The following is a 12,225-nucleotide window of genomic DNA, read 5'->3' as shown; positions in this document are numbered from 1 at the left end:
GCACCATTTAGGACTAAATCAAGAATGATCTCTCCCCTTGTGGGTTTCATGATTAGTTGCTCTAAGAAGCAGTTGTTAATGGTGTCTAGAAATTTTATCTCTGCATTCCATCCTGAGTTGACATGTTCCCAGTCAATATCGGGATAGTTTAAATCCCCCATTATTATTGGGTTTTCTAATTTGTAGCCGCTCTAATCTCCCTGAACATTTCACAGTAACTGTCATTATCCTGATCAGGTGGGCAGTAGTATAGTCCTACTGCTCTACTCTTATTATTCAAGCATGGAATGTCTATCCATAGAGATTCTGTGGTAGGTACTATTTGTTTCATGTAAGATTTATATTTGACTCTATTCTTTATTTAACATATAATCCTGCTCCCTCACCAGCATGACCTACTCTGTCATTCCTTTATATTTGGTACTCTGGTATTAGTGTCCCATTGACTATTATCATTCAACCAAGTTTCTGTGATACCTATTATATCAATATTGTCATTTAACACTAGGCACTCAAGGTTCACCCATCTTAGTATTTAGACTTCTTGCATTTGTATACAAGCACTTATTAAATTTGTCAATATTTAGTTGAGTCTGCCTGCATGTGATGTAGTTAAATGGGACTCTCGTTCGTTTGACTGTTTCTCTTCAGTTCCTGCCCTGTACTTTATCAGCTTCTGTCCTCTTCTCTTTACTAGGCTATATCCCCTTTAATAAATCCTTCCCTAAGGGATGTGTCTGTCCGAACTGTGTGCTCCTCTGCACAATCTGCTTTCCCCCAGCTCTTAGTTTAAAAACTCCTCTACCACCTTTTTAATTTTAATCTGGTTCTGTTTTGGTTTAGGAGGAGCCCCTCCTTTCTCTGTAGGCTCCTCCTTTCCCAAAAGGTTCCCTAGTTCCTAACAAACGTAAATTCCTCCTCTGAACACAGTCATCTCATCTATGCGTTGACACTGCAGTTCTGCCTGTGGAACTAGGGTGGCCAGATGTCCCAATTTTATAGGGACAGTCCTGATTTTTGGGTCTTTTTTTTTTATATAGGCTCCTATTACCCCTCACCCCCGTCCCGATTTTTCACACTTGCTGTCTGTTCACCCTAGGTGGAACTGGCCCTGCACGTGGAACTGAAAGCATTTCAGAGAATGCTATCATGGAGGTTCTGGACTTTCGTCTCTTACCTAGCAGCCTACATTTGGTCTTCAGGGCCTCTCTGCTATCTTTCTGTATGTCATTGGCAACTGGCTCTTCCTCAGCCCTACACATAAGTCCATCTAGATGTCTTGAGAGGTCTGCAACCTTTGCACCCATTTGGCAATTCATTATGCGGTTCTCCCAGTCATCACAAATCCAACTATCTGTATTTCTAACAATCAAATCCCCCATTACTATTACCTGTCTCTTAGAATCATAGAATATCAGGGTTGGAAGGGACATCAGGAGATCATCTAGTCCAATCCCCTGCTCAAAGCAGGACCAATCCCCAGACAGATTTTTGCCCCAGATCCCTAAATGACCTCCTTAAGGATTGAACTCACAACCCTGGGTTTAGCAGGCCAATGCTCAAACCATTGAGCTATCTCTCCCTGCCCCCCTCCCCCTAGAGTCCCGTCCCCTAGAGAGGTATCCTTAGTGTGAGAGGATACCATGACAGCATCTGGAAGGAGGATCCCAACTCTGGGACTGTTTCCTTCTGCTCCAGTTTGACGAAAACTATTGCAAAACTCCCCTGTTTGCTGCTCCTGTTCGCTAACTCATGATGGCTAAACATTTTCCATACCTGTATACTGTGTATCTCTTCTTTCCTGTCCAAATGCCATCTATTTTATGCCTTTTGATGTTGAAAAAAATATGTTGGCTCACTGATGAAGAAAAGGCCCCATTTATGTGAGTTAATTCTGTGTAACCATTTCCTCCTGTAAATTCATTTGATGAAACGTAAATTGTTTGATATTCTGAATGCATTTAATTTATATTGTTTTAGTAGGATGATGTGCCACAATATGGCAGTGTTTTCTTTAGGAAATGTCCAGAGAATATACTTTGAAATGCATTGTATTTCAGAAATTGTGTAAACTGGATAAACAAATTAGAAGTTTAAATAGAAACCAGTGTGACTAATGTGGGATATCAAATTCTTCAGATTTGCTGCTGTAAATAATGTGGTTGAAGGATACATGCATGAAAACATAAGCCATTTTATAACCTCAACTTTGATTGTATACTACAGTTTTGTAATGATATGCATATTGTAACTGGCTTGGTGATTTTAACAAACTGAAAAAGTGCTCTGTTAGAGAGTCCAGTTCTCTTTGTTGTGCTGCTGTAGTTGGCATCAAATCTGGGTGTTGAGGGCATTATCCTAGGTGTTACTGTTATTTGTCCAGAGTCAGAGAGAGAGAGAGAGAGGAATGTATTTAATGTTAAAGGACACTGTCAAGGTTCTGGGGCATAAAAATGTTCCTAGCTTTATAATAGTTGTATGTGGAAGATCTTACCTAATCTCTCTTGCATGCATTCTGATGCAACTTCTTTACTGCAAAGGACCATGATTACATGTACTGGGTACCCCAGACAATATAGGAAAAAAACATTTCCGAAATTGTGAACTATTCAGAACTGAGTTGTTTTCCTTATATGTGTGTACAGTATGTAGTACATAGATGGGAACTATCATAAAACAAATGATGATAAAGAATGGAGTTGCATTTTATACCAGATACCTGGATGTATTCGACAGTACTGAAGGGGTTAAAAAGTGCAAACGTGGGGTTGGATTTTCCAGTTGACTACGTTCACTTTGTGCTGCTTACACAATGTAAAGTGAATTTACCCTTGTTTGAGAAATCCCCTGGGGACTTCCCCCTTTGTAGGGATTATTTTCAACTAGTGTAAAGCCGGCAGTGGTGGCTTTATCATGCGTTGCCACCACCTTCTACACTGGAGCTGGCATAAGGAGAAGACATGTCGGGGGGGAGAACCAGGATCCATTCCATCTGATTCTCTGCTGGCAGAAGGCGTCATACCAGCAGCACAATGTAAAGAATCCCCCTGCAGGTTTAAGTGATGCCAGGACCCAGCAGAGTGGAATCGGGGAACAGTGACCAGGTCTCTGTAAGCCCCCCTTTATCCATGGCACCTAACCTTAGTTTAGGTGTTGCAGAGAATTGATCCCCCTGAGACATTTATTTCTCCACAACAGCAGGAGGTGGGAATTCTTTCAGCAAATTAGTGTATTGTGTGACTCTCTCTAAACAAACCAATGAATGTGAACATCTTAAAATAGTAAAAACACATACTTGTTTTCACTGAGGAGACTGTGTTCCAGTGGTACATGCACTGTTCCCATCTCTGGCGTTGGCTCGCATTGTGACATTGGACAAACCACTTTACACCTCTCTGAGCCTCAATTTACCCATATAGAACTTGAGGCTCTCTCTCCACGGCATTGTTGAAGCCAGGGATCAGATTATTCCAGTAACAGGTTTGATGTCCCAGTATTTTTTCTTTCAGCTCCTATCTTTCACATGCTGCTTTGCTCCCAGCTATTCAGAGCTATTCTTGCAATTCTGTTTTTATAAGTTAAATAGCATGCATATCTATGTAATACAGAAATACCTGACAGGGTGGATTTGGTGAATGACAATTGTGAGGATTGGGAGTATGGTGAAAATGGGGTTTAAGAGTAAAATAATGTCAATTTATTTTCCTCTTAATCCAACCACTGGTTGAAGTAAATTAGCAGTCCTTTTTTATTTTATTATCTTGCACTAACATTTCCAGTGCTACCAATTTGCACCTTTCACAGGCTGACATTTATTACATGGAAGAAGAGGGGATATGTAACTGTCTTTCTGTGTACCACATGCCTGTATTTTTCATCTTATTTTAAACTAATTTTGGCACATAATGTTCTAATTTGCATTGTAAATTGAATTCATCCACTTTGTGGGCCAATTAGGATGTAAACAGGTGTTCTTAAGAGTGTAGTCTTCCAAACAAACGTAGGAGTCTAGGGATTTCTGATTATCATCTAGGCCATAGGATCAGGACAGCAAATGAGGGCTCCTTTTTCCCTAGGAAGGTGAGAAAAAGTGTTATATGAAGACCCCTTATAACCAAACTCTTACAATACCACCTTTTCCTAACCTCCATTTACTGTCTCTGACTCAGATCTGTGCTTGCCAGCATGAGGCTAATGTAATACAAGTAGATACCAGCACCTCTAAAAAAGCCCAAATAGGACAGTTATCTGGAGAGAGAAAGTGACTGTGATGCTTGTGCAGGGTACAGTTTAAAGGTAAACATGCCTTTTTATTTAGAGGTTAGAAATTAAAGGTACAGATACCTGGTCTTTTTATTGCTTCTTTTCTAAATGAAACTGAATTGTTAAACTAGTGTGCTTCCTTCTGATAATCAAAGTTCTCAGAAAAGAAAGTGTCTATATAGGCAGGATAGTTTTATTTCAGTATGAATTCTTTTATCGTGCAGAGCTTGAAAATCCACTTTCCTGTTTGCTCTCGGCAAGTAGGAAGCTTTCCCAATGAGATGAACTGCTATATAATCTAAGATTCCTTTTTATAATTTTTTTTTTGCTGGCCTTGATAGTTGCAAAGATAATGGAATGGAGTATAAACCAGTGCAAGAACGTCTTACTGAGCTTGCAGATATACAGCTCCATTGTCTCAGCTGTTCCTTGCAGCTTTGGAAACCTTCAGCAGAGTTAAAATTGAACATACTCTTTTATTAATTTTCACTGCTGTCACTTAGATCCCAGAGGCAAAAGAAAGAAACTGACCAGGACCCTGTCTGTTTCATTCTGCTAATCCTTTTCAAAACTATGAGCAACAGCACAAGCAAGTACTGGAGCTACTCACAAGAATGCAGACCCCGAAAAGGGAGTCTGGGGATGGGATGAAGAATAAAAGAAACACATCCATTGTAGCAGCTAGAAAGCAGAGGGGAGAGCTGAGTAGCAGACACACACCCATATTGCAACAGCCAAGGGGCTGGGTGAGAGTGGGTTAGACTAGCAGAAACCCAACCATAGGCATATTCTGTTGACAGGAGGCTCTAGAATGAGATATGAGAAGAGAGAAAGAGAATATTCCTTCTTTTCAAGGAGATAGGGCCTTCAGCTTTGACACCAGAGGCTGGTATGAAAGAGGGAGACCACAACCTAAGTTCAAAGGTAGCCACCTAGAGTGAATCCCAGCAGCTGGGTGGAAGGTTCTCTTTTCACCTGGGCATTGCCTATGGACAGTGGAACGCCATCTTTTGTATCTATTTTGGCTACTACGTTTGTTCATCTGGATATTAGATATCTCGTAAAATTTCCAAACCCAAGGTGAGTGTTCATATATATTCTGTGATTGTGGATTTTGTGCAGTAGATCTTAAGTTTTAAATGTCTAGCCTTTATCATTGTAAAGAAAGCCTTCCAAATGCAAACCAAATGTAAGTGTTTGAGTACTTCCTTCCTTATTCTGAAACAGTAGTTCTGAGAGGTCAGCATTTCCTTATTAATCTCAGCAGTGTGATGACTCTGAAACCTAATGAATTGTAAATGTTAACTCTTTCACTGCTGATCATTTTAGTAGACAGTTATCTAGTGTTTGTTTATCCATCATTACTAGATGAGAATCATCTATTTGCTATCAGATTGCTTTCAAGACATCTCCAGTCCTGCCCACAAGGGGAAAATGTCACCCCTCCCCATCCCCTTGCCAAAAGACTCAACTGCCTCTTATAATTTCGCTGGAACCAAAAGCCCGAACTATCCCCTGCCAGCAGCCACAACCCTTAGCTTCTCCACAAGAACTATAGTTATGTGCAGATGACACAGAAATCTAGCATTGCTCATCTTAGCTTTGACTCCCTTTAAAGTTAATGGGAGTCATGCATCTTAAAAACTTGTCCAACTGTTTGAAAATTTATGTTCACGCTGATCATATAACTTTACATTCCTTCCTTAGTAATAAAAATATTCTTTAGGTTTTTCTATATTTGCATTTACTTGTATATGAGAGTGGTTTAAAGGAGTAAACACGGGGCTGGGAATCGAATTTGAGCTCTGTTCTATGCCCTTCTATCACTAACTGGATTTGAACAAGTCACTTAACATCTCTCTCTCTGTTTGCCCTTCTATAGAATGGAGATACAGTAATCACTTACCTCGCAGAGATGCTGTGAATTATTAACAAATGTTTGTACAGTGCTTTAAAGATATAAATAGCAATATAATATTTACTTCCTGTAGAGTATTTTTCATCCATAGATCTCAAAGTGCTTTCCAAAGGAAGGAGGGTTTAGTGTCTCTGTTTTAAATATGGCAAAACTATAGGATAGAGCAGAGGTTGTCAAACTTTTTTTTTCACGGATCACTTGAAAATTGCTGAGGGTCTCAGCAGACCACTTAATGATCTTTCCAAATGTTGTTTGTACTGTTAGCTAACTATTGTAAAGCGCGATGTAAAAAAAGCTTAATAATGTGTTTTTGTTCTACATATAAAAGCACACAACTCATGTTTTAATATCAGTAGTCTTACCTTTCTAATGTGATGGATGCGCTCTCTCTCCCCCGCCGCAGCAGCCCCCGAAATGGGGCTGGGAAGGAGGAGTGAGGGTCTCTCCCTCTCTTCCCTACCACGGCAGCCCCTGAGCTGGGGCTGAGAAGGAGGGGGGAGGGTCTCTCCCTCTCTCCCCCGCTGTGGCAGCCCCCGAGCTGGGGCTGAGAGGAAGGCTGTTTCTCCCCGGCAGCCCCAGCCCTGGAGCTGGGGAAAGTCGCCTCTTTCTCGGGCTGCCGCAGCCCTGCACATCCTAAATTCCCCCCACCACCTCTTCTCACCCCACTTCCCCCTCCCACCTACCCCCTATTCCCCCCAAGGCCACCACCTCACCTTACATGTGCTTCTTCTCCAGGGTCCAGGCACCTAATTAGTGGAGCCACGCCAGCGCGGCTCCACTAATTAGGTGGGTGCCCCCTCATTCTCTCATGTGCGGCCACCCAGGCGCGCACTTTAGAGGGAACTATCCGCAGACCACCTGAAAGGAGTGGTCTGTGGACCATAGTTTGAGATAGAGATTGTAATTTATCCAAGGTGTCACAACAGGTCAGGACTCAGGTCTCCCCTAATCCAGTACCCTATCTAATGGACCATATAATTTGTTTAATCTGCATAGCAGGATTTTGAAGTAAACTGCCCAGATTTTTCTTTTTATCAGTACTTGCTCAATAATCTATGATGGTCACATTGTGCAAAAACTGTTAGTGCATGTAACAAGAAAAACAAACAATCACTTTATGTGGTCATTACAGGCACACCCAACCAGTTGGGCAATTTCCATTTTAAATTAGTCTACATTGGTATATTTGTCAATCAGTGTTCACAATTGTATAGTAGGATTATGTGGCCAGAAAAACTGCCATTATTCATTCAGAAAAATCCATTGTTAATACAGCCTTGGCTAAACTAAGCTTGACTCAAGGAATTGCCATGGTAGGCATTAAGAATTCAATTTGTAGTCTACCCCAACCAAACACCACTACTGCATATTATAAGTAGGTCATCATGTTTTCAAGTGTAAAGCTTAAACTTTGTAATTTGTAGTGTCTAAATTATTGTTCCTTTGTTTTCTTTAGCCAAATACAGAAAAACATTCACATTTGACTGTAGTGGGTGCTGAGGAGGGAAATGAGACAAGTCAACATTTGGAAAGCAATCATTTCATGTCAGAGTTCCTCAGTGATGTACCCTTCACCCTAGCACCCCATGTGCTAGCAGTACAGGACACCTCTAATGGCCTTCCAGACCAATTGCTCTCCTACAACATCAATGATAATTTATCAAGATTTTGGTATGATTTTACACTTGAAAATTCAGTGCTTTGTGATTTGTAATATGTCTTTATCTTTCTGTCCCTTTGAATGTGCACCGTGACAACTTGAAGATAAGTTACAAAACAAAATATTTGTGTAATTAACTGCTTAAATGTTTTTGTGGTATGCCATTTATATAACACATGCATAAAAACTAAAATAATTAAAATCTCATACTGTTTTATTCCTTAACATAGCATCTTACATTACACTTAAGTAACTTTTCAGAAATACTGAATTTGTTCCTAAAATAGTCAAGCAGAACTATTAGTTTTGTTTAATCCTGAGTAAGAGATCCATCTGTTAATACATTAATTGGTGACTGTCAATAAGTGGGCTGTATATGCACACATTTCATTATTCTTACCTGTGATGTCATGGACTTCTGCAGCATTTGATATTTTACTCTGATGCCACAAATGCAAAGCCTGTTGTGCATATTTCTTTTTAGACTGTCTTTGCTTTTTCCAGGGATGGAAATGAATGCTGATTGTAAATGAAGTCATGCTATTTTGCATTATAATAGGCAACTGATGCTCCAGTCTTAAATGCTGCTTTTTAAACTTCTGAAGAAAGTTTACAGGTTTAACTTTGTTATTATGATTGAGTAGATTTTACCATACTCAAAACATAAAGCTAGTCAGCTTCTCCTTTTTCCAGTAGACCTTGCTGTTCATCTTACCATGTCACTTCGGTCTCTCTTTCTCTGTCTTTCTCAAGGGTTTTCTCTCTAACTGCCCTGCATTTGCTGTTTTTTCTCATTGCCACATGTGTTCCTGGTTTATGCATAGATCAGTTTTTCCTTTTTAACCTTTGTGCCCCCTAAAGAAAGAAATCTCAGGATATGTACTTTTAATGGTCATACCCTTGTTTTTTTAATTGTGGCCCAAAGATACAGATGGCAGTGTTTAACTACTACAAAACATTAAATTGTTCCATACCCAACTAAATACCTAAAAATTCATTTCAAGCCTTGAATATGCATATTTTATTATAGCTAAAACCTAACTAAATTGCTCTTGCCCAATGAACTGCTCACTGAAGTCTTTTGTGGTGTGTGTAAATAATTCTCTGTGCCATATGCAAGATTAAATTTGTTTTGACTATCAGGAAAAAATATATTTACTGTGCCAACTGTAAGTGGGTATTTTCATAAGAAATGTGTGACATAGGATATTTAAAAACATACGTACAGGTTTTCACATTTGTGTGCTTTTAAGATGTTTGGGATAATAAATACCACAAACGATAGAGAAGCTATGTTGTAATTACGTTTTGGTTTGTTAAAATGATCATATTTTCTCAGATTTTTTTCTGGAAAACCTATACATTTCATTCGTTTGTTTGCAGTCTGTATCTGTTAAGTTTATAAATATGCTTTGAGCTACTTGTTTTCAGGGAAAGTATCTATATTGCACTTAAATAAAAGCTGTGGTTAAATAATATATTAACATGGTGGGTCTTTCTTTTTAAACATATAAGAGAATGCCATTATTATCTAATCCTTACATACATAGTACATTACAGTCAGGATTATCCCAACAACAGGGGGGATACTGAATAAGTTTGGATAACCAAGAGAATTTTCAGTGTCACTAATAAATATCGGGTATGATCTTTTTTTTTTTTTTTTTTTTTAACAAAATGGAGTTTCACATAAGGGACATTATGAATAATCTAGTTTATACTATATTTTCTGTGTTGTGCCCATAGATTCCAGTGGCACATCTGGCACTGATGACACTGTATTCTGAGGTTACCTTTTGTGATCCAAGAAGTGCTAAGATTTCACAGAGAGGGAAAACAGATTTTTAATAAGTTGGTTAGAACCTATTTCTGTGCTGAATTCCTTGGCTAGTGGGGACGTTAATTAAGTTCTGGTTTTCAGTGCTAAACTCAATTCTCATGTTTCTTTTGCATTTAACCTTTAAACTTTTACCTATCTTGAAAATGGCATATTCCTGTTCATATTGTTTTTCATCCCATAACTGATATTTGTCCTCAACTCAGCCATTCCAAGAGCAGAATTGCAAAACAGAGATGAGTATCCAACAAACCCATAGAACTGGTTCTTTCCACATTAGTAGACTTGTAAATACACTTTTTCCACTCACCTATAAGATATTTTATTAAATTAAAACATTCCTTACTAGAATCCTGCTCTCAAATGCTCACAGACCAATATGCCTCTATATGCATAGGAAAAGAGCAGATGAGCACAGGAGGGGAAAGTACACAACCACGACATGAAATACAGCTAGTAGGTCAAACATTTCACCTACAGCCATAACAGTATCTCTTTGGAAGGGTAAAATTTACATACAACAAACCTGCTAGCAATATTCCTCATTACCCCCTCTCTAAAAAGCCTAGGGGCTCAAATCACTCTCTTGCTTGACATCATCCATAAAAAGTGTATACAGAATCCTAATGGTATCCAGACAGTCAAAGTAAATTTTCCCACTGGGAGATGGAAAATACACCCCCAAAAAATCTATTAGGAAATAATTCGATTTATGTGCATTAGCTCCTGAGCACTTGCCCACTACTAACATGATGACGACATTACATCATTAGAAAATTAAATGCTTTAGAATATAGCTGTTTCCATTCAAACCTTAGACTGAAGAGAGTGATACGTATTTATGTATGTGTTTAATGACCATACACGTTAAATGGTTAGTAGATGGATGTATATACATTGGAATACATTTATATTTATCACTGGTTTGTCAATTTAACAAATACCAAACTGTTTTATACAGTGTGGCTTGAATATTTATTTGGCCATAAATGAAGAAATTTAATTTAAAGCAGCATACAAAAATAATCATTTTAATAATTTCTAAGCAGAGATAGTTAATATTAACATATTTTAAGTGTCATAAAGTATCATAGTTGCTCTATTACACGTTCAATATAAAAAATTCTGGAACAATTCAAAATGATGTTTTATGTGTATTATGTATCTGATAGCGATTTTTGATAGCTTTGAAGTTTTTCATTTACAGTACCAATAATCTCTCAAGAGAAATTGAGTTGTCATCTCAAAAGCTAATGTTTATAGACATTTAGGGTCTGATCCTGTTTCACTGGAGAAAATGGAAGCTTTTCCATTGACTTCAGTAGGTGCAGTAACAGGCCTTTATTTTTTAATAAACAGTTTACCTAGACAGAGTCCCTTTTGTTTTTTTTCAGGGGAGGCTTTGAGTGTAATCTATGGTTAACAAAACCTCATTTTGCAAGGGATATCCTCTATAATGTGTGATGGCTTCCTTATGAATATTCTGTTATAAATCAAACTTAACAAAACATCTTTTATTTCGTCTGAAAAAGATGTGACTAAGACTTTGGAAAGGCCTAATTTTAAAATGTAGGAAAAAAGAGCGAAGTCCACATGTTCAGTGGTAAATCAAAGAATAATTGCATCCAGAACAGCCCGACAGCAGGCTGATCATGAACCAGCCCCTACAAACAGCTCTTTAGCGACAAGCAAAACCAGAAATGGAACTAGATAATAGGGTGTACAAGAAATCTGCCAAGGAGACAGCCACAGGCACAGTTGCTGCTATTTCCTGGAAAGTACAATCTGAAGCTTGACATCTCAGTGCTGCAGTTTCCAAGTTTACCCTTTGTGTGACTACAGGTGTAGGCTTTGGTCCTGGAACAAATATAAAAGGAAGAAGGCAAAGAGCATATTCAAGAGTGTAATTACTAGTGTTTCAAACTGATATACAATTTATATATAGTTTATTTTTTAACTTCATGGATAACAGGCAAATTGATGAAAAAAATGTAAATTCTTAAGAGCTACAAGGTTTTTATCCCGGAAGACTGCGCTGTTTGCACAAAAGACTAGAATGTATATCAGAGAAACAACTTTTTGTGAATTAAACGTCTGACAATCCTGCTTTGGGTTTTCTCTTCTCTCTACATCTAGTATGGGGAAGAATCAGACCTGAAACTATGGGGATATAAGCCCTTTCCTTCATAGGAAGCTACAGATTGTTCCACCCATTCAACAGCAACATAACAATTCCAAATTCCCAGGGTTTTTTTGGATGGGGAACAGTTCCTGCCTGCACCCCCACTCGAGTATTGCCAGATATAGTGGTGTTACATTAACAAGGTAGCAAAATTAAATATAACTTTTTTAAGTTCGTAAGATATTGACCAAACTATTAAAGAGGAACTTCCCCCTTCATAAACCATTTCAAAGGAAGGTTCTTCTAGCATGCTTTAGCAGGGAAGAAGGCTTAACAGGGCTAAGCAAAGGACTACAAAAAGCAAAGCATGTTCAATGCCTCTCCATTTCTGTATCTATCCTAGGTCCTTAGGCTGAACATTCTGA

General features: G+C 38.5%; 1 protein-coding gene across 1 annotated transcript in view; it reads left to right on the top strand.

Annotated features, from left to right (window-relative positions):
- The window catches only part of UMAD1 (UBAP1-MVB12-associated (UMA) domain containing 1), a 139,294-nt gene extending 129,977 nt beyond the window's left edge, over window positions 1-9,317 (top strand). The window contains 1 exon segment of the mRNA XM_065398217.1: window positions 7,638-9,317. Coding sequence (XP_065254289.1) covers window positions 7,638-7,895 — 258 coding nt within the window. The 3' untranslated portion in view covers window positions 7,896-9,317.
- The last annotated feature ends 2,908 nt before the right edge of the window (window positions 9,318-12,225 follow it).

The sequence above is a fragment of the Emys orbicularis genome, chromosome 2 (genome assembly GCF_028017835.1).
Source record: "Emys orbicularis isolate rEmyOrb1 chromosome 2, rEmyOrb1.hap1, whole genome shotgun sequence".
Classification (NCBI taxonomy): domain Eukaryota; kingdom Metazoa; phylum Chordata; order Testudines; family Emydidae; genus Emys; species Emys orbicularis.
The sequence above is the reverse complement of the archived record's forward strand: the minus strand, read 5'-3'. Positions and strand labels throughout refer to the sequence as shown.